The sequence below is a fragment of the Vanellus vanellus genome (assembly GCF_965231255.1).
Source record: "Vanellus vanellus genome assembly, chromosome: 1".
NCBI classification, from domain to species: domain Eukaryota; kingdom Metazoa; phylum Chordata; class Aves; order Charadriiformes; family Charadriidae; genus Vanellus; species Vanellus vanellus.
Genome location: NC_138905.1, coordinates 12278554 through 12302292, shown reverse-complemented (window position 1 = coordinate 12302292; position 23739 = coordinate 12278554). Strand labels below are relative to the sequence as shown.

The following is a 23739-nucleotide window of genomic DNA, read 5'->3' as shown; positions in this document are numbered from 1 at the left end:
AGGAGGTAGTTCTTTTCTGTGGCACTCGATTTTTGGTTTGTCACTTACACACTTCAGAAGTCAGTCAACCTCAGGAAAAAAAAAAAAAAAAAAAAAAAAAAAGTAGCTTGCTGCACTGAAAGACAGCTGGGGAAAACACCAAACCAACCAACCAACCTTATTTTCACTTACACATCTCATTTTCCTATTTTCTTCCCCCCGCCCCGAGTCTGCTTTGCCAGCTATTGGGGCCAGATCCAAGCTCACTGAAGTCAAAGAGAAAGTTTACTGATTTTTTCCGTAAGAAGGACCTTAGATACCAGTGGCTACATGTTGCAGAATTATGCATTTAGGCCTTGATTAAGGAAAGCACTTCACTAGATGGCAATACGTGAGCAGGCTGGTGTCGCCATCCCCTTTGAAGCAAGCAGTAAGCACACAAATTAAATTAAAAGAGCTCCCACCAGCGTCAAAGGGACGTGGAGATGGTGTTTAAGTGATTTCAGTCAGGGCCCATTTCACAGCTATTCTGCATCAGGTGGTGATAAAGTGACACATCTAAATTGATGGCGGGTAAATACCAGTTACCTCCATTGCACCAGATTTTAATTCGCGCCAGGAAAAAACACAGAGGTGTTCTCCTGCACCCTGTAGAGTTACTCCCAGAGTATTCTAATAGAAGTAGAATCAAAATAATGCCCAAAGAGTTTCAACAAAGACCCATTAAAATGTTTAAAACTATGTTTTAAAATACAGTATCCATCTGTTACTGGCTGGAACTGAAAAATATTTTTTCTTATCTTGCCTGAGTTCAGAAATTATTTTCATTCATTTTTTTTTCCAGAAATATATCTTCTTTTTTATTTTTTTTGAGCTTAACATAGCTCAGTTTTGAGCTGAACATCAGTTTATATTTTTGTATACTATCACCGAATATCACAGAATAAACCACAATTTTTCTAAGGTACTTCTACATTTTTAATCCCTGTCGTCTATCTCCTTTGAACAGACTCAGTGGCTTCCGTACATTCTTACATAGCAAAATGAGGAAGATTTGTCTCTATATTTTGGCATTAACGTTGCTAAAACAACAAAGCGATAATTTTTCGCAGGATGGCTTGATGCACATTTACCCAATTTTCAACTAAACATACTTCAATAGACCTGACAGCTGCTTCTTAAACAAAAATATTACCGTTTAAACATGCCTCTCAAGTTGTTATACTTTTTGGTTTCTGACCCAAACCCATTTTTCAGTTTTATTTTTCCCTCTTTCTTTGTGTTCTTTTTCTTTTCCTGATCTTCTTTTCAGCAGAAAACTGAAAACAAGAGGAAATAGTGAAAATAACATTGAAAAGAAATAGGGTACAAAGACTGGAAAATGGAAATGGTTTAATTCAAAAATCCTAGTTAAAATATTTGAAACTTTGAGAAAATTGAAAAAATAACGTCTTAAAATTTTCAAAGACACTCATGACTTGGAGCAGAGCAGCTCCAATTTAACCATGGAACAGATTAAAGATAATCTATGGTTTTCATATCTGAGTAAACACTGTACAGTATACTCACATTCTGTCCTGGGAAAAACATTGGAGTGTAATTCTTTGAAAAACAGCTAAAATACCTAAGTCACTTAGGTGTTTTTTGAAATTGTATGTATCATGAACATTCTCATGTTAGCTTTGTGCCACTTATAAAGCTATGTAGTGTTATAGGACACCCTATTTTAATAAAAATTAATATGAACAGAGATATTTTAAGTTACATTCCAAACTCATCAATTCATTACAACTCATACTCTGCACAATAATCAGTACTTCCTCTGATAAAGTATATTTTTTTTTTGTTTTTCTTCAACTCATTCCTTCATTAGACCTCTGAATGAATGAAACATTTCTACTATACTTTATTTGCTTCCTATCAGCATGCATTCATGATTTGAACAATGAGTGAAAGCTGTAAACCCAATATTGAACAGTAAACAAGAAGAAACTCATGTTCTTAAATGCAGTGCAAGGAAACCTCAGTACCGTCCTACTTTGAGCATACATCTTAACCCAGATTCTTTCACCACCAGTCTGGCTGGTACAGTTCCCAAGTTGCAAGATAATGCATTGATTTTGTAAAAATTTCTATTCAGCTGTAATGAAATACTGAGATGTTAAAGGTGAATCTGGTTATGATGAATACCCAGTTCTGCTTCTAGGACAGAGCCCAGCCGAGTGTCAGTAAGCATCTAGGGAAAAAAAATGCTCTGAATTATTTTCTTCAGTTAAGTTACACTGCATTTTATTGGGAGACAGATCTTTTCTGAGGCTTGTAGGATTTTCATTTAATTTTTAATCAGATTTGCTCAAATTTGTTCTCAATAGACAAATATAAGCCCCCTACAGTGAGGACAAAGATATCTATTACTACAAAATAAAATTAAGATCCAGGTAACTGATTCCTTCTATTTCTACTTTTCCTGCTATTGATAAGGGCCTTTAGTTTGCTGTAGTCCCCTCTCATCTTCTGGGATTCTTCCCTCTGCTGACCTTGCTGTCTACTGTCTTTGCAGTACTGGTTAATCATCTGCATTTCTGAGTGGCTGAAAGCTCCCACAAAGTCCTTTGGGTGGAACTGCAGCGCTCGCACCGAGCTGGCCCAGGTCCAGGGGGACCACTTGTCAGTCATGACGGCCACCATCTCTGAATCCAACACTTTGAAATTGATCTTTGCTAAGGTCTGCTTGAAGCTGTTCTCTGTTGCGATGCAGTGGTAAAGCCCCCGGTCGCTGTCTTGGACAGAGCGAATGAGGAGTCCTTGCTCAGTAGCTATGATCCTCTCATTCAGCTTGACCTAAAGGGCAAAAAGGGAGAAGGAACTTTTTAGGTTATGGTACGGAACAATACAGTATTGGACCTCTTGGTAAGTCTTACTTCAAACACCTCTTTCTTTCTTAAAGGGTTTCTTAAGGGTACTGTATTTTTCTTTATCACATCTCCCAGAGACCACTGTTATTGCTACCGTTAGGAGAGAATGTACCTCAAGGTAGGTGAGTTTCGCTAAAGAAAATGACTTCAATATTTTTAATGGGTATGTTACGACATATTTGATCAGGATGAAGAAAAAGATGCAAATCTGAAGACTACACGAAAGAAGAGTTTTCATACTGTTCAAATAGCAGAGCTAAATGAACTTTTATTTGCCAGGGTTACACCCCCAAGAATGTCTCTTCCAGCATGAAAGATTGCTGCTGAGACTCGATGGAAGAAAGGTGCAGAACCGGGGGCTGACCTGGCGTTGAACACAAGGTGGCTCCTCGTTAAACATTTTGACTTTGAGCAGGTTCCTGGGGCTAACTTCTGAAGAACTCCACCTGCACTGCAGAGTCTATAGCCCTGGTATAAAATTTTCATTGCAGTGGCCTCAGCAGGGACTTGGCTTATTGGAAACCAAGAGCAACTTTTTTACTCTCCTGTTTCCTTTCTGGCTTCAGACTCTGGACAGTCCCAGGAGATGGTCACATCATCCAAAGGAAGCAAGTTACCACAGCTTGTCGAGTTATCATCCGCTTATATATGACTGTGCGCATGTCCCTTTGCGTATCAGCTGTGAAGTAAAAATCGCTAATTTAACCCATTCTGAAAGAATACCACTGCTGGTATTCTTATGAATGATTTTTTTTTTCTATTTTGCCACTGCACTTTGCATTCTACCTCATTCTCTTGGGAATTCATCTACTTATTATGCTATTCCGCTATTGTAAACTTTGTAGACATGGTAGAGGGTAAGATTTTCAGAAATCTGAGAGCTTGACATGTAGTTAATCCTTTGATTGCTTTAGTTTGTCTCTTGTTATTTAAAACTGAATTGATGCTAATACAGTTATTGAACGTAAGAACAAAAGAGGGAGATGTTCTGCTGAAGCAAAGGGTTAAAGAATTGCATGTAGATTGCCAGGACACGGCTTGAGTCTTTGAAGAGTACATAAGAAAAACAGCAGGAAAGACTCAGTGAAAGGCTTGTAAGTCCTCTCTGATTTTGGAAAATGGTCTGACAGAAGAATGCTTTTCAGTATTTATAATCTATCAACAGACACTATATTGCTTAATATTTCCTTTCGAAAGATGTTCGTTTTTATTCATATAGTAACTGCCTTGGATTTGAAATGGAATTTTTCCCCTTTTGTATTACTTAAGGAAGGCACATTCCCCATAAACAATCATACTGTATATTACAGTGCTGAAACTTGAGAGCCTTAGAGAGTGCAGTAATGGAAAATGTGATTGCACCATGGTGGGGAAATGCTTTTGTCAATACGTGTTCTTAGCCTGGACTACTTTCTCGCTAAAGAAATCTTTCACATTTCTCCCACTTTCGCCTTTTATCTCTTCAATAGCACAGAAGGGCTACTGCATGCTGACTTCTTCCTGAACTTTACACAGGTTATTGCTTTTATGCCTATTTCCTCAGATCAATAAGAAGTCCTAACTGCTGCAAACCTTCAGTTTGCAATTAGTAAGGTGCAAAGGAAAAACTCATTAACTAGATCTCTGACTTTAGGGGTCGAGAGGAACATTCTGATAGCCGTTCTGCTCTGATAGAAATCGCTGGGGCTGAAAAGTCAAGTCCCAGCTATACCGAAGAGTCTGCCCTTATTTATATGAGTAAAGTGCTGGGCACTCTTCTGCGTCCACACAAATTCTCCAGCTTCACTGTAACCAGACTGTCTGACGAAAACACAAACGCTCCTTGGCCTTGCTCCGGCCCGTGGATGAGATGCTGACTGGGGTCCCTTCCAGAGCTACTGCTCACATTACTCACCTCTTTCCTCCTGTCATTGTCTTTCTGGAGCAGCCATTTAATGGAAGCCTGTGGAGATTTGGGTGTGCATTCAAGAAAGGTGGTGTTGTTTTTTACTCCGTACTGAACTATTTCTGCAGCGTTTCTGTATGCTAGAAAGAAAAAGAAAACAGGTCAGGCTACTGTGAACGGTGGTTTGATATAGAAAGCAAGTAACTGTGTTTGCACTGTTTGCAATACAGGTAAAATTAAGTATATATGAAGAATAAATGAAGAATATATGATCCTGATATTGTCCAACAATAACTGAGTTAGGGATCACAATACGTAAAGCAGCATGGCCAGTTCCAAATACCTGCCTGTGTTTTCACTCTGACCTGGTTTGTTCTGAGAAAGTAGGATACCTGCGGGCCGATAAACTCTGCTGATGGGATAACTGACACGATCTCACTCTCTGCTACTGCAAGAACGCCTGTCTAGAACTATCCAAAGGAGAATGAAGCATTTAATGTATTTATTCACACTTCAACGTTTAGGAGTTGGGGGAATATGGTTGCATGAGTCAAAATCCCGCAGCGCGCCCTAAAGAAGGCTCCGTCTATTCCAGCGGGGTGCAGTATCACAGGGAGGCGGGAGAGGGCAGACTTGCCCCCACTCCTCCCCTGCTCCGCTCCTACAGGGCCGGGAAGGGACTTGGCTCGAAATCTGAAATGCGATGATTGAATAGGTAGACAGGCCAGCAACAGAGAGCAGGGCAGATTTATAGCCCTCCAGCAACACCTGGGCAAGTGCTGAGCGTATGTCATCGCTTAGACTTGTTGTGCCCCTTTATAGTCTTGAGAGATGAACAACTGGCGGTTACCGATAGGAACTTTTAGATGCTCGTTGCTTGGCCCAAATCATAATATTTGTCCTGAAAACAATACACTTCCAGATTTAAAAGGTTACATCATATATGAAATAAAATATTTTTTCTTTCTTTCCTTTTACCTTTTTTTTTTTTTTTACAAAGGAGCAATGGACACAAAATAATATGAGAAATGCAAATACCTAGAGGTCTACATGTATAAAATCAGACTCTGTTTTTGCACAGTCCTAAGACTGTTTTTCCTCAGACTCTACTTTATCTCCCATTCTTTTCAGCTTCTTTCATCAACTGATATGTGAAACTGGAATCTATTCTGCTAAAGGAAGGAGACTTTGCTTGGTTCTAATCCTTCAAAGTTTTTAGCACATGTATGAGGTTGTACCAAAATCAGTCGTAACTTTCAGGAGAATAATGTGGAAATATTTTGCATTCAAAGACCATAAGCTAGCAAACAGCTTATCTGTGGGCTGACCTATCTGTAGCTGTGGAATAGTGAGAATCATTTTTACTTTTATGTACACTGGAACTAGGTGTATCACAGAAATGCATTTTTAGCTGTTTAATTATCAGTAACTTCTTGCCTACTCCATACTACTACTGCTTATACAAGTAAGAAAAAGACTGAGAGAATACAAATGCATTTCTCTACTGGCCATAGGGGCTAACACAAGCATAACTATTAAAGAATTTGCAGCACATTTGGAAAGCGATCATACAAGCCCCTTCGTTCTTGATGATCTATTTTAAAACTGCAATATGCCAAAACCGCTGAGTTTATACATGCTGAGAGGTCTAAGGCATGCAACATACCATGCTGAAAGACTTTGTTTCAAGATTATGGTTCCTTATGAACTTGGAAGATTTCTTGCTATTGCCCGTCTCTCTGCTTTTTTGTCCTTTAGGTAGATTTTATTTTTTTCCTCAAGCATAGTAGCTTTGCTATAAATGACTTTAATTATATTTTGAAAGAGTCTAAGTTGTTGGTTCCTTTTATCCCTTTTTCCACAGAGGAAACAACTGCCATCTACCTATGCTATATCCCACTGCTGTCACCAAAACATCCTTTAATTTTACTAAAACACATAAACCTATAAATACATCCAAATTTAAAAAAAAAAAAAATGGTTGGAAAACAAGAAACCTGTTTCACAAGACTGTCAAGGTTTAAACATTTGTTTCCCCTCAGCCCAGAAGGCAGACAGTTGACATTCTCACATTTTCCACATCGAAAGAGGAGACACCCCCCCTTGGGACAGACAATGGGTGGATGGTCATAACACATGCCTACAAAGTAGTCTTGCAGCTCAAGTTACTTCATGATTCAGAGCCTAAGCTTTAATATGGATCTCTCAGCGCTCAGGTGCATACTCTAATGGTGGGGTCATCTTTTCTAATTACCTGTTCAAGCTACTCAGCTTCATATAAATGATCTAATACCGAGTCATGGAGAAAGACCCGCTGGCGCTGTAGGTTGGCAGCTAGAGCAGGATTAGCTACATTTGGGCTGAGGGATCTGCACCCAACTGACTATTGTGGTCTGTTTTGATCCAGAAGATTCTTCCGAGACCCAGCAGAGACCATTTCAATGGAATTTTTATTAACTGGACTTTGCACAAGTAACTCCTAAACCATTGTTCTTCTACTCAAAAAAAATCAATCAAAAATTTACAATCAGGCCTATTATTTGGTCTCCAGATGGTACAGAAAAGAATGCACTTCAAAGTGCAGGCTCAGAAACAGAGGTGAAAGGAGCATAATTCTCTAATGTGTGCCCTTGGTGCCACCACCTAGCTCAGACATGCATGGGGTTGAAGAGGATTAAGCTGCCTTTATGTAGGTGTCTACTCTTACTATGACTTTGCTGATATTTGACTGGCATACATAAATCTGGAGAAAGTGGTAGCTGGGAGGGCAGGACATCGGCTCCCCTGTCCACCTGCACTGTGCCAGGCTGACGGAACTGTTGCACAGCTGGAAGTAAGGGACTTCATAAAGACATTTGGAATGGGTTATTTTCCCATGTAAAGGGAGAAAGGAATAATCATAACTCCAAAGACAGGGCCGAGCACCTGCTGTTTCCTGAAAGATATGGTCCAAAACACAATATGGCCTCAAATATGCAGAATAATCCAAGACTTAGCATGAAGGGGAATTAATAAAGACTGAACAGATTCAGAAGTAGAACATCCCTCAAATTAACTGTACCTGTTTCTAGTCAACATTGTCAGCTTCTCATTTCGTGTATGCTGAACTACGTCTTCCATAGTTCATCATTTTATCATATACATGCAAGTTTCATGTCATTGCAAGGAAAGATGTTAAAATCAAATCAAAACAAAACTCAGACTTGGAAAATAATTATGCTTTACCAGTAAACCACACAGATAATGTGAGTTATGATGAATCACAAAAGGAAAGCCACGCATTCTTTATATAGCATGAGGATCTCTAAATTACAGTACCTTTCAGGTTGAAACCTCGGCACTGAGTCAGAGGGTTTCCATGTCTCACGTCTTGCCTACGACTCCTCCTGAAATATTTTGTAAAAACAAAATGTTATTCCAAGATAGCTACACTGCAAATAAACACTTTTTTATTTGTGGCTTTGAGGGTTTTTTTTTCTACTAGATCAACAGTTAGGGATAGTTCATGACCTACTGTGAGTGAGCTTTACTCTTGGAAGGTTTCCTAGAGTGAAGACAGTACTTAAGTGAATAAGCTGTTTGCTGAAGTTTATAAAATAGTTGTACTTTTGGTAGGTAAAGTAGTTTTTAATGGAGGTATAGAGATGGAAGGGCTAGAGGTGATGCAAAAAATAGACATACGGTCACTGCTGCAAAACCTAACATTCAAAGCCAGAACCCCCAGCTGGAACTCTTCATAAAAGCGAGCACCTAAGAATGAGATGCGCAAGAGTCACAGCGCTCATATCTAATGCACCAACCAAAAATTATGATATAGGGCATGTTCCCTCCTTGATTTTGGCAAGGACCTTATTTTCGGTGCCTGTAGCCACCTTGGTAGCAGAGTGACTGAAGTATTCATCCAGAATGGTGGAGAGCTAAGATTCAGTTCTGTCCTCTACTTGTATGTGGCTACTTCCAAAAGATACTCAAACTCACCAAGTCTCAGAATACTTCTAAACGAGACTTTGTTATATTATTTGGATGACAGATGCAAAATCACGATTCTGCAGGAAACAAGCCAGGGAGCTTACTGGGATGGGGAATACTGGCGTTTCAGTCCTCCTCGGCCAGGAGGTCATAGCTCACAGAATTCAGTGCATGGAAATCTGTACCTGCATTTTTTTTTTTATTCTTAAGATATATTATTTTATTTGCTGAATATTCTGTAAGTTGGTTCAATATTTAGTAAGATCAACAAAAAAATACATCGGTGATAGATAGTTACAAATGGATGCTGCCAGGATATGCAGCAGCTGTGTTCTGAACCGTGCACTAATGACTCGTGAGCTCAGAAACCACAAAAAGCCCCTGGAGCTCCAGTACCACTGAGTGAAGGGTGATGCCTCCACGGCCACGTTACACCAGGTACTGCACAAACACCCAGAGACAGTGTTTATAATCCTGTGTCACCTGATCCTCCACTGCATTGTTTTAAATGGAAACATTTGAAAGGTGATGTTTCAAAGGAGCCATTTCTGACATTCCAAGTACGTTTTTGATGTTTACCACCAAAAATATTTCATCTCTTGCCTTGGGATCTTAACCTTTGCGAACTATTTATGTGAGTCAAAGGAGACAATGAAGAATTTCTGAGTGAATTTCGGGATTCCTGTGCTACTGTGAGCTGCTCCACACTGTCAGAAATGGCACGCCGCTTGCATTAAGCAGTTCTGAGAATGTAAACTTACAGTTTGATACTTATAAAAAAAAGGTTGAGGAGGTGGTGTTTAGAAAATAAAGATAATACTGTCAGATGTTTTGAGGTAAATCAATGTTGGACGAGGAACTACAGTAATCCATGGGAGACTGAAGTGTCAAAAGAAGCAAATAAGCAAATGCGTCCAGCAGATACTACTGTCTAGACTATGGGATTTGGCTCTAATTACCAATGTTTTCTCCTTCATAATCTCTCTTGTTAGATAAAGAGACAACTCATTTCCTTCACATATGAAAAATAGATATTTTTTTTCCATACAGTTTTAGGTGTTTATTTTGGTTTGATATAAAAAGAAAATTGCAAACAAAATGTCAGCATGAAAGCAAGCCCCAGTGGAAATAACCCTGGGTGTACGTAACGGGGATGGCACGGAATCCACGGGAAACTGCACAGACTGGGTGTACCTGACTGCTCATTATGTCTTTCAGCAGCTATGTTAGTGTAGGAGTCAGGTGGCCTGAGACTCAGGGATTTTTCTTCTCTTTCCTCCCCCCGTCTTCCAACCTTTGTTGCATGGAAGAAAACAACCAGTTTGCAGACTGGAGGCTGCACGTGCAGAGCGAAAGCAGTAAAAACCCCAGGTATTTTACCAACTGCTACATGGCCAGGCTGGGCTTTACCTTTCAGTCTGAAGTAAGGAATGAATCAAGAAAAATTTTAATAACAAAAATAATTGTCTTTAACCCCAGGGGATGACATCGTCATCAGCCGGTTGGGGCCCTGGAGCAGAGCCAAGCTTTGCCTGTTTCTGTCTGCCGTCTCCCTCCAGGCAGGTAAAGGAGTGACACCTATTAACTGTATCTGGTCTTCTGCATCTGCAGCTCAGGTGCAGGGAGTGAGCACAGTGGGTAAAGCTGTGGCATACACCTGAAAGGTTTGTCTTCTCCGCAGCAACACCTCATTGTGTATTCTGTAGCTTTGTTTGCACATGAAGTGAAATCTTAGTAACGCACGAGCCCGCTACAGCCTCCCGCTATTAAATATTTCCCTCGGGAAGAGGAGAGAGGCTCCTGTTTTGCATAAGAATTATGAGATGGACTATTAGCTCTGTTGTAAATTAAAGAGAAATTGCTTTCCCTGTCTGCTTTAATAAATCTCATGTCAAAAACCCCAAATCTGCAGGCATTACATGGAAATCACATTTGCCTAAAATTTCCCTGGAAATAATTATTCTCACTTAGGAGCAAATGAGGAACAAAAAAAAAAAAAAGACTTTATTCCTCAGACAGCCTGAGAGATATTTTCCTGTATTTAGGGTTATCGTAATTACATCCGTAGTGAGCAACTGAATTTAAACAAAAGGACCAAACGTTACACTGATTTTGTGTGTACGAGACGAAGGATTAATATTTATGATTAGGAACAGGGTGTTTTTTTTTGTTTTGTTTGTTTTTTGTTTTTCAGGCAAGCTCTTTATCATACGCTCTTGCAGCACGCGCTCCGAGGTGACGAACAATGCCGAGCACAATAGCTAGGGAGGTACTGTTTGTGCTCCCGAAAGGAATGACAGCCCGCTTCTCCATGGCATTACAACACCCCGGGCTGCATAGCAGAACAAAAGCCTTCTTTCCTGGCAGGCTTCGCTGCTCACCTTTTCCCTGTGGGATAAAACCTGGAGCAGGAGTTGCCATCCCAGGCGCAGTAGGGGTCTCGGGCGAGGCAGCAGTCAGCGCAGGCGGTGCCGTAGATGTGGCAGCGGTGTAAGGACACCTGGGTGACCCCTTCGTCCGAGCTCACGTACAACTGTTGCTGTCGACGGAAAAGGAAAGATTTGTTTCAGGTGTGGAGGAGCTTCACCCGAGACTCGGCTACCACACCTAAAAACCTTTCAATTAATTTTGGAATTAAGTCAAGACCAAGAGGGGAGCCACTAATATATATAAAGCCAAGACAAACAGAAGTCTCCCAGGTGAACGGGCCTATAATATTTCCGCCTTCCTGTTAGAAAACACTTAGAAACCCTGGGGAACGTTAACGCTTTTTGGATATTGAGTGTCACTGTTCTGTTCTGGGGCAGACAGAGTGAGTTAATATTGCTCAGATTTGAGAACTTGGTTCTTATTCAGTGAGGATTATTGGCTCAAGCCTTTGAACTAAGTATTTTCTCTGCATATAGTCACTTTAATAAATACTATGCAGAGTTCCTAGTTGGATTCTCCAGTGCATAGTCTTCCAAGACATAAAACCTAGAGATTACGTTGAGGCTTAGGGCCAGATTCTGATAGCCTTACATACCTGGAAAAATAAGCCAAAAGAACTTTTATAATAAATAAGAACTTTTGCAAAAGAAGTTCAAAGTCATAAGCAAAATCTGGGCCAAAATGACTATTTTACTCAGAAACAATTAATAAATTATTCCTAAAATATAAATTAATATTGAAAAAACCCCTTGAAACTCCCCCGATCTTTTTGTCATAAAACTAAAAAAAATCACTGAATTCAATTTAGTGAATAATGTTTACTTATTAGTAGTTTTGTAAAATATTGAGCAATGTGTTGCTTGCAAAATGATGGAAGACATATTTTTAGTCTTGGTGTTTAACATTTCAGCAGAAATCCTCTCAGCTGTTTCCATCATTTTTATTGCCATCATTTACTACTAATAAACAAACACGCACAATTGTTCCGTGGACCCAACAGCCCCGACATTGCCTTTTTGCATTGACTGGACTTCCAAGGGAAAATTTCTATTTAGGACTTATAGAAAAAAAAGGGTAAGGCAAATTTCCTCTTTTAGTATTTGTTTTTACTTGATTGTCAAAAAGAAAACAACAAAAAAAGACACTTTCAGTCAATTAGAAATGAAATGCACTGAATAGAAATTATTTTATCTTAGTGGCTGTGGGGCATATAAGCAGCTCGTGCAAACTTCAGTCAGGTTTCTCCATATTCATTATGGAAAATCTCCCGCCTATATTTAGTATGCTGTACAACAATTGGTATTCTAACATCTTTAAGTCAATCTATTTCTCAGTTAATGAGCACGAAGTGAGCATTCCACTTTTCTTTACCTTTTTAGATGAAATCTTCATTGTTGTTATAGGAGAATTACTCTGAAAGACAAAATTCCAAATCACATTTACAAGGACTCTCTTGTTAACACTGTCCCAACATTAAAATTTAAAATTCAATAAAAACTAAGTCATATCTAAGAAACTTAAAACTTTTTGTATCTTGGATAGGCATCACTCACTCCTACTATTTTTTTTTTTTCTATTTTCAGAACTAAACAAATGACAGAAATACAAGTAATATCTCACTAAATGTATTGGCTAAACTCAAGTGCCTTATTATTACGCGCATCAAGGTTTTGTGCACTTCTCATTAGCATGCATCTGTGTTACCCCAGCAATATAGGAGCAATGTGTTTTGAAGCCATTACTCTCACTTCGTAATAAGAAACCATGTTTGTTCTTTGACGATGACAAAGAAAAATCACACAATAGGCTCATGCATATTTACCACATGATCCAGATAAGAATACGTCATATTTCTCCTACACATTATCTCCAGTGCATACTCTTTGGTTACCATCCAACATATACTTTCAGATTATCAATGACTAGAATATTAAAAATGGCATGCGTGTTATTGAATGTTTCTTTCCCAGAGACAGTACTGTATACTACTGTGTGTCATCACTGCAGTCTATTATTGTCTGTGTGCAAACCAAATGTTAAAGAGCTGGAAAAGGAATTGTCACATTCATTGCCTTAAGCAAGTGCAGCAATTCATTATTCTCATCCAAACAAATGATAAAAATTGATGGTAAAAAATGTTCAGCATTTTTTTAAGATTTAGCATTGGCTCAGTCACAAAGGAAAGCCATAACGGTGGGCTAGGATTAATTGCAGTGGACTACAAGCAGAGCAGGGAGACCAGGACTAGAAAATCTGGCTACAAACCATGTGAACTGGCAAAGTTTTGAAGGAGTTTAGAGCTGTTGTACTATTTCACGAACTGCCTGGAGACTCAAGGTCAAATGCAACATTGGATCTGATGGCACGTTCTCCTTTCCTCCTTATACTCCGGAAAGGAATCGGTGCTTTGCTTACTCTCGATATTTAACGAGCACAGAGCCAGTGATGTCATTCCTCCTCTCTTGGAGAGACTTATCAAAATACTGCCACGCTGCCCGCACAGATGGCAATGGCAGAGGTTACGATAACATGATTTTTAGGGTTCAGGATAAAAAAGCCTGTGCACAGAGGCCCAGAAAAAAGATTTGAGGTCAGGATTCCTCTCAGCCCACCCATCTGCTTTCTGTGTTACTTTACCTTTCAGTAGGTGGAATTAGTAATACTTGGGTGAAGGGTACTCTTTAGGTAATACTCACGAACACCTTTTTAAGGGAAGCCTTCGACAAAAACGTAGGAAGACTAATTATGCCTTTATGAGGGTTAACACAGAGTGTATTCCTTTTCTCAAAGAAAATGTTAATTCTGCCTGTACTAGATAAAAAAGCTTAATTTGTATCCCCTCAATGAAACAGAGAAAAGTTCATGACAAAACCCTTAACTAAGTTTATAAATGCGTAGTACCATTTGCCCCAGGACTACCTGTTTTAAAGAACAGCCCATTCAAAAGTTTGAAAGGGATTTTTTGACATGAGGGTGAACGTTTTCTTTAGGTTATTACAAGCCGCTACATGCCAGAGTGATTGACAGAGGCTATTCCTTTATTTCTCCCTGTAGTTGTTTGTGTTTCTTTTCAGCTTATGTTGTGTTAAGCTTGTAGCTTTCTTGACTCCAGAGGCATGTGGCTTTGAAGACCTGGAGTTAAGCAAAACCAACACTACTTTGCTTCCATTCCGCAGCTCAGAATCAGGAAGGTTACCAGATAATCAAAGAAGTAGAAAAATCTTAGATTCCATCTGTAAATAGCAACAGACTCGGTATGCGATGACAATGATAAAAGTTGTCTTCTGCCACTATAATGTGACCTTGTAAAAATGTGGTTATCAAAATCCTTCTAGCCACTATAAAAATATAAAAAATAAGCAACTTAAATTTGGGGAGGGGGAGGAATAAAAACCCAAACCTTTAAGCTAGCTACAGCCTTCGTAACAGCGGACATTTTGTATTCCTCTTTGAGTGGGTATCAAGCTGACAGTATGCACATTTACTTGATCTTTTATCAAGTCACAGTTGCACTTGCCAAAGTCTCTTAGAACAAAGTGTTTGTGTGAACATACACATTGGAAGAGTAAAAGCAGGAGCAAGCCAAACCTGAAACACCTCCAGCTCTTCTAAAATGAGTTCTCCACTTGCAGAGAAGTTGGTAGGGAGGACAACAACTTTTTGCACAGTTCCTTGATCTGGAAAAGATGAGAAAAAGTGAGACCATGTGGCAGAGAGAGAGAGAAAAAAAAAAGCAAATGCAACATTACCAATTATGGAAAGAAACCGACAAAACAAGCACTGTGACACAGAAAGATATTAAAAGATGCTCAGTAATTTCAAATGTTTGGAGTCAGAAAGAACCATGAGATGATTCATTCACAAGTCACAGACTGTGGATAACTTGTACATGGCTTGTATATAGTATTATTGTCATGTATGAGCATGAAGAAGTCATGGTAAGATTGGAGTTACTACCATTGCTGTTGCCATTCTACCCAAATAGATCAATCAAAATCAGTATCTTCTGTACTAGTTGCTGTACAGACATACAGGCAGAGGCAGTCTCTTTCCCAGAATCATAGAATCATGGAATCATCTAGGTTCGAAAGGACCTTTAAGATCAAGTCCAACTGTTAACCTCGCACTGCCAAGTCCACCACTAAACCATGTCCCTCAGCACCCCATCTCCTGGTCTTTTAAATATCTCTAGGGATGGTGACTCAACCTCTTCCCTGGGCAGCCTGTTCCAGTGCTTGACAACCCTTTTGGTGGAGAAATCCTAATGATCTTAAAGTAAAAACACAGCAATATAAACAGGTAAAATGGAGCTATTGAAGAATTTAATATATATCCTTATTCATTAATAAAACACAATGACAACTGATGACAACTAAGGTAAACCTTCCAAGGAATAACTCTATCTTCACCTAAACAAAGCAAGATGAAAGCTTTTTTTTTTTTTTCTTCAGAAGAGACAAACAATAATCAAGTCCATTACATATTGGTAGAAGTTAATATTTTGGTCCATAAGAAAAAAAGAAAAAGGAAGGTGAAGATACTGTAGCTACTTTATCATGGCTGCCCTCTCAAAATACAGTTCCAAGCCTTCCAAATCCACACAGGTCACAGGAGTAAGAAGCAAAAGAACGGGGCAATGGCAGTGTTTTTGCAGGGTAGATGCGGTGAGCGAGACCAAAGGGATATTTGTGATTAGTTTTCCAAATTTGTTACGTGGAAAGAATATATGAGATGGAGGGGTCCATCGGTGAAGGCTCTTAAAGGCTGAGACCGCCACTGAAGGATTTCTGATGTGGCAGAAAAGGCAGACAGCAGGAGAATCACAAGGACAAGCATTTTTACTTGGAGAAAGCACAGCACATAGAATTCCTCTTGCCTGAAAGGCCTGGAAATCAGTCTGAATAGAATAAATTTATTTGCTCAATATTGATTCTGAGGAATGAGACCACATGGTATCGATTCTATTTGGGCTTCAAAAGTTTTATGAGCAATATAGACTTGTGCGGTTACTGAAACATTAGTACAGCATAATATAGGTAAGTATCTACATGTATTTCTATGAATTTGTGATCAAGGAAAGGAAATCTCAGCTTCCTGTTTGGCAATCCATGATGCAGACAACATAAACTGAAAAAGGGCAATTTTGCTTTTGCTTTTAAGGTCAGTGACTAAATTCCATAGCTGGAGCTGCAGGGCAAGTTGGTTACAGTAAATAATTTACATCTTCTTATTTCCCTGGAGGAAGCCAGCAAATAATAATATCTTTTATTTAAAAAAAAAAAAAAAAGTTTTAAAGCCAGAATATTGATATGTAATGACATGACCACACACAGAGAGCACAATGCAGCATTTTGTCATTTAAAAAAAAAAGGAAAAGAGAAATTGAAAGCTGACAAGACTTAAAAATGTGTAGCTATCAATTGTACATGCTCAGGGCACGTTAGGCATGAATTTTTCATGAGAATTTTCTATGGAGAACATTTATTCTCATTATGCAATGGCATGATAAACCAGTTCCTTCCGAAGAAACTTTACTGAAACTAAATCTTGTGATAGCGCAGCTGTGGTCTAGACTGGGTGCCAGTATTAGCAAAGCTCTAAGAACCTGAGTGAGATTTACTAACTGCCAGGACCCACCGAAGCTTTAAACTGCTGCAGATGCATCCCTCGTTGGAGCTAAGGAGAAGCATGGGGGGGGTGCGTGTGTGTGTGTGTGTGTGTGTGTGTGCATTTCTGCTCCTGCTAAAGGGAATAACCCACTCACGGATATACACAGCTTAAGTCCAGTGTGCCTCTGCCTCTTTGCACCCTTTTATCAATGTCCTCTCTCTAACATTAAACTATACCATACAAAATACTGTATCAGAAGTGCAGGAAGGAGTTGCAGCCTTTTGTGGTGTTTTTCAGCTGCCTGCCAAGTGTGGGCTACCTGTAACCCTGAGGTACAGGGTACTAAGCATGTTGGCAGTGACCTTACCTGCAAAGGAATGTGAGGCTGCTGAGCCTCTGAAGAACCGGTTTATTTCAATGATCCATTAGCACATGCCACACATTCAAAACTCCTAAATTGTCTTTGGTCCTCAAACATTGCTTCAAACTGAAATCAGAACCTGAGGGGAGATTTTATCCTGGGCATTGGCACAGAAACTGCTGATAATGCCTGACGCCAAGTCTTTGTGTCCTAATAACCTTTCTTATTTGAAAACTAGCTTTCTGTCTACCTTTTTGTCACACCCCAGAAAAACACACAGAGTTAAGGACTGTTTACCTTGGTATTCATACCCTTTGACTCAATATTTTACCATTCGCTTTGACTCAGTGTTGTACCATGAGGGACAGATCACTGCAGAAAGGAATGTTCCATTGTTTTAAAGGAATTAGTGAACTTAATACAACACTTAAAATAAATATTCATGTTAGGGAAAGTAGGCAATAAAAAGCTATTTATTAAATGAAACCACTTAAAGCAAGGAATCCCAATAGTCTGTACATATATATATATATATACACCTACTTCCAACACTACACAGCTTGTAGGCTATAGCCCTCCACCCCAGAGTTTTTCTACTGTTTCTCAGCCTGTTCTTTAGTAAGTGAAAAGCAAATATTTGTGCCCAGAAAACACTTCTTATTCCTTTCTCAGTAGTACTGAGGTCTCCGCTATAAGCACTGCAGCTGACAAGTCAAGTCACTTATACGTGTCCATATCAGAAAGCTTAGGGTACATCTGAGCTTTGCTTATTTCCTTCAAAGGCAAGGCAGCGAACTCAATGCCCTGGGTCAGAAGGAAGGTTGCAGCACTGTGCACTGCTGGAGATATAGGCAAAATAGCAGAGCCTGAGCTGTTTCCCAGCGTATTTCACAACAGAAAATCTTTTGTGTTGTGAGTCAGGTATAAACGATCACTGAACAAGGATAAGTCAATTTTTTTCACATTTAGGTTGACACGTGAAATTATAAGCAAATTCTGTAAAAATCATAAAAGTGAACAGGATGGTTTCCTTCTCTGTTTACTTGTTACTTCCAGAAATCCACTAGAAAACAGTTCTACATTGTGAAGATTTCACATAGTCACGAAAAAAGCTATTGTGTCTCCAGAATATCAATCCTCCACTGGAGTGTATGACGTGAAAAGGCAGATTTGTGCTCCCCATGTCCCTGACTTTTCACCGGGAGCTGTTTGCAGCCTTGCATCAGCCCAGCAGCCTGTGAGTCGAGGGCAGATGGACAAACAAGAAGGAATCTCCCTCAAGCAGGCAGCGAGAGGACAAGGGAGATTCATAATGACTGGTTTTCTGTTTCAAACCTGCTTGAACAACTGCAGTTTCCCAGCCTGATGTGGAAGACAATGTTACTGAGATCATGGTCCCTCTGAGAGGACCAAGAAAGAGGGAAGCACAAGGGAGGAAAGTGTTAAAGGCCTGTAGGCTAAATAGTGCTGTAGAGAGTGTGCAGAGTGGGAAATAGAAGGAGGAGGAAGGCAGTCCAATAAAAGAACAAGGAAGGTGAGAGACGAATAAATAATAATAATACAAAGAAAAAAAAAACACAACAAACCTACTTGAAATGCAGCGCATGATTCTGGGCTGGCATTAATCAGCTAAGCTTCACTGATACCAGTTGGACTGTGCCTGATTACACTAATTCCTGGTCTAGCTGACCATAGGCAACGGAAAAGGCAAAGTTTAATGAACAGCAATGAAAAATACACAAGTGTTTGGCTGGAATCTGTATTCCAGAAGCTGAATCTGCAGGTCTGAGTTTAAATCTCATTCTCTGAATTTCTATTAGCTTTCTTTTCCCCAGCCCTAGGTGAACACTGCCGTTGACAATATTGTGAACCTCAAAGACGGTCAGCACCCATCCACCCCTGAGCCTCATCACATGCACAAATTGAACCACAAATCAAACCCCTGACTTTTCCACATCATAAAAACATGACTGCAATGGACACCAACCGCTACCCTGCCAGGAGCTTCACAGAGAGGCCTCCTCCGATAAACCCCTGTCCCTGATGTGTCAGACATTGCTGGAGACCCTCTGAGAACTTTATTCCATGTTGCACCTGTCAGCCTGGTGGCAGCTTAATTATTTTTGGTCTCTAATCTGAGTTGAACCTTATGCAAACAAATAAAATTATGAACAAAAAGAAAGCAGAGTTTGCAGAACGCTTAAAAACTCACTGCTTGTGAGAATGTTGAGGCTCAGCAGAGCACCTGAGATGGTGGCAGGTCAGCAGTCAGGACTGAGAAGCAGATCCCCACGCTCTCTGCTGTCCTTAGGTGTCTGCTGTAAGTCAGGGCTCTGACCACAGACACCCAACCTCTCCGTGCTTTAGTTCACCCATGTGTCAAATTAGTGTAATGAGTGCACCAAGGAGCAAAAAAGCAGACACAAACGTCTAATAAGCTCACACTTGAGGGCAAAACTTTGATATAGCCCCAGCTTGGTCAAACTTTGGAACACACTGTGAGCTTGTTTGAACAAAAAATGATCTGGGGAAACGAAACAGGTGGAGGAATCCTGTCTTAAGTTACGTATCCTTCTTAAAAGGCTGTGAAAAAGCTTTGGATAAGTTCATCAACGAAAGGTTTTGAATTACTCGGGCAGTATAACCAAGAGGAAGAAGGAAACCGTGTCTGCTGCCTGTTGAGCCACTGTTGTGCAACTTCGTCTTCCCAAGCTCACAGACGCGAAGCTGCAGCCAGCAAATCTATGGGAGGCAAACTTGCTCTTCTGACCAGATTATCTCTCTCCGTTAGAATCTGTAGCTCATTACATGATGTTGGCTATTGCATTACTGGAGGCTACCGTTGTCAGCAAGGGTTAGTTTTCCAAAAAAGACAGCCATCATGTAACACCATGAAAACGAGTATTACAACCTTATGCTCTGAAGGCACTTACTGCATCCAGACTTTGAAAATGTGTTGCATCAGAAAAGAAAGATAATAAGAAACATCGATCAACCTCATGCCACGTTAGATGCATGTGGTCCACATTAATCATCTGAGTAAGTCACACTGAAGTCTGAAGTGCTTTTTCATGACAGTAACTCAGATCTCCTTCCACAAAAACATATCCTTTCTTGATTGCAAGGAGCTGAAGAAAATCCTGTTGGTGCCCATGGCTGTTTAATGTACCCAAGTTTGACCCAGACATTTAAATATTTTCATAACACCAAGAGCAATAAAAAACCCCATGCATACTCTGTCGGTTGTGCAATCTGCGTGTACTTTGACCGAAGGCTTTCGTACTGCAAGCAGTAGGTGGCACGCTTAAAAAATAAATATTAATCTCAGGAAAATGTTCTCATGCTGTTTTACTGCTATTCTTAAAACTCAGATGGAAAACAATCTACCGAAGGATAAACGGAAAATGTTGAAAGCTCGGGTTCTTTAGATATAACTGAAATGAGTAAAGTAATTACAGTAAAACTCTAGGGTGCATCAAAATCTTCAGGACTGAGTCCTGGCCCACCACAGAAATGGGATAAGCAAAGCAGAACTCTAACCCCAAATTCCTGAACCAAGTATGTTATTACTCATTGCATGGGGAAAAAGTATCATCAGCACTGGCCTTGTATGCAAATGACTGATTACTTGGATATCCCTCGGGTTTCTGCTTGGGAGGATGAGGTATAGAGCACTTATCTCTTGTAGCACCGCTCTCTACTGTTAAAGACTTGCTCCTTACTCGTAAATCAGCCCATTTCAGAGTGGGGTGAAGAGATCCCTTTGGGTGGACTTTAAAAACTAGCAAGTTTTCTTCAGTGCTTTGGGAGTCTTCAGGTTGAAAAGCACAGGGAAAATAGGAGATCGTCATCATCTGAAAAGCGGGTGGAATGCTGGGAGAACAATGTCTGTCCCTGGGATTTATTTTGTCAGCTATGTAGGCAAGCGAGGGAGAAAAGCAATGTAATAACTCCGGGCATGGACCAGCCCCTGTGAGCTCAGCACTTTTGTCTGAGGGTGCAAAACCCACTACATTTATTTCACATTAATGTGAAAAAATGACACAGCTGCCTATACCCTCCCATGCCACGGCTACACGATGAAAACCACTGGGGTTCTTGGAGCTTTATACTTCTGTTATTCTTCACTTGCATTCAGGAACTGATTTATTACTGAGGCTATAGAGGAGGAAGAGAGGAAAAGCTAAACATTTTGTGTGCTCTGCATCTGGCAAGACATAAAACACCCCAATTTCAAGCATGAGACAGGTCACTGACAGTGACAGACATGGCTGGCAACATCTCAGTTCAGCAGCAGTAACTCATCATCCGAGCTGAGTGTAATTGTCACCAGGTGTCAAGTCCCATTGTCTCCGGCTGTGGGGCTCCAGGCTCCCAAGGAAATTATCACATGAAATTCTCCTATACAATGTGGTTTTTGCATTTGCTGGGACGAACTGACACCAAAGCAAATCCCCTCTGCATTCCTTTTGACAGTTAATATCTCTATCGAATCCTCCTGAGTCTCACAGAAAGCAGAGAATAAAGGAAACAAGTTTCTCCTCTCAGTGGCTGAAACTTGATCACTTTTATTTAAAAGGACTAAGAAACGCAGTAACTTTGCTCCAGTTTCTTCTAAGAAAGACCTTGGAAGCTATTAATGTCCTGTGCCCTACTCAGCAATAAGAACGCCTCCCCTCCAACTAACTAGAAAGCAGACAATGATCCTCGTCTCCAGTGTAATGCAGAAGATAAAGCAATGAACACAAAGTATCAAGAGCTGCAGTTTACCTGTTTGTCCCAGAGTGGACCTTGTGCTGATACACTGAGGAGGATTAACAAAACTTAAGAACAAGCTGAGGCATGTTAACACTTTTAACGAATCACAGGTGTACATGTGAGGCCACTCTGATTACCTAAACCCAGTTAGAAGCTAATCAAAGTATACAATGAAATGACCGGTATTTATCTCTTGCAGAATTACTGAAATGCTAAATATCAGTACTGTGCATTTTCGTGCACATTTCACGTTTTCAATACATTTCCATTATTAACTATCACTGCTATGTTGAGAATCCTATGTTGGCTGGAAACTTATAGCTCTTATCTTTTCTACTAATCTTTAGTAGAATTTTCTTCCAATTAACATTAGATGTTTACAGAGGATTTTAAAACAATGGTGACACTATATAAAAAAATGCATAGAATGTTCATTTGAAAGAGCTGTACTAGCCTACCAACTATTATGCTGGTTAAACACAGTGATTTGGCACGGAATAAAGCTAATAGAAAACAAACCTTCTCTTTTACGAAGAGTTCTTGTGGAGTTGTGTAACAGTAGTAGGAGCAATATCTATTGACACTTCTGACATTTCTACAGTAGCAGACAAAGATTCTTTTCTTCACTTCTATAGGAAAGGAGGAAAATGACCCTAGAGGGTCCCAAAGTGAAGAACTATAGCTGCATTAATTACACTAAAAAGATGTGATTACATGTTAGGGAGGAGAAAAAAACCCCAACACCTCAACAAGAAAACCCTGTCGTAATTAGCTTAATTTGGTAGTTTTCAATGACTCTGCAAGTAGGATCAAAGAGATATTCAAGAACACCTTAAAACTCATTTATCAACTGCCAACCAGGAAAAAAAAAATACCCAGATCAAAACCTGATGAAATTCCTAATACAATTCATCACCCAGAGCTTCTTGTATCCTGACTTGTATCGTATCCTAAGCATTCACAGTAGATGGTGACCTGGTAAAGGTTTGACACAAGAACATACAGAATCACAGAATTATCAGAGTTGGAAGGGACCTCTAGAGATCATCTAGTCCAACTCTCCTGCTAAAGCAGGATTGCCCAGAGCACATTACTCAGGACTGCATCCAGGCGGGTCTTGAACATCTCCAGAGAAGGGGACTCCACAACCTCCCTGGGCAGCCTGTGCCAGTGCTCTGTCACCCTCACCGTAAAGAACTGTTTCCGTGTGTTTGAACGGAACTTCCTGTGTTCTAACTTGTGCCCATTGCCCCTCGTCCTGTCACTTGGAACCATTGACAAGAGCCTGGCTCCATCCTCCTTCAACCCACCCTTTAGATACTTGTATGCCATAATAAGGTCTCCCCTCAGCCTTCTCTTCTCCAGGCTAAAGAGTCCCAGCTCTCTCAGCCTTTCCTCATAAGGCAGATGCTCCAAGCCCTTAATCATCTTAGTTGCCCTTCGCTGGACTCGCTCCAGCAGTTCCCAGTCCCTCTTGAACTGGGGAGCCCAAAACTGGACACAGTATTCCAGTTGTGGCCTCACCAGTGCAGAGTAGAGGGGGAGAATGACCTCCCTCGACCTACTGGCCACACTCTTCCCTATGCAGCCCAGGATTCCATTGGCCTTTTTGGCGACAAGGGCACATTGCTGGGCCATGGATAATTTACTGTCTACCACAACCCCCAGATCCTTCTCCTCCAAGCTACTTCCCAGCAGGTCAGCCCCTAACCTGTACTGGTGCCTAGCATTCTTCCTCCCCAGGTGCAGGACCTTGCACTTGGTTTTGTTGAACCTCATTAGGTTCTTCTCTGCCCAGCTCTCCAGCCTGTCCAGGTCACGCTGGATGGCAG

General features: G+C 40.3%; 1 protein-coding gene across 1 annotated transcript in view; it reads right to left on the bottom strand.

Moving 5' to 3' along the window:
* Positions 1-2336: 2336 nt before the first annotated feature.
* SEMA3C (semaphorin 3C) overlaps positions 2337-23739 on the bottom strand; it is a 53495-nt gene continuing 32092 nt past the window's right edge. The window contains exons 11-16 of the mRNA XM_082486818.1: positions 14767-14855; positions 12550-12591; positions 11130-11287; positions 8098-8165; positions 4789-4919; positions 2337-2820 (exon numbers count right to left, since the gene is read on the bottom strand). Coding sequence (XP_082342944.1) covers positions 2407-2820; positions 4789-4919; positions 8098-8165; positions 11130-11287; positions 12550-12591; positions 14767-14855 — 902 coding nt within the window. The 3' untranslated portion in view covers positions 2337-2406. The remainder of the gene's footprint in view (positions 2821-4788; positions 4920-8097; positions 8166-11129; positions 11288-12549; positions 12592-14766; positions 14856-23739) is intronic.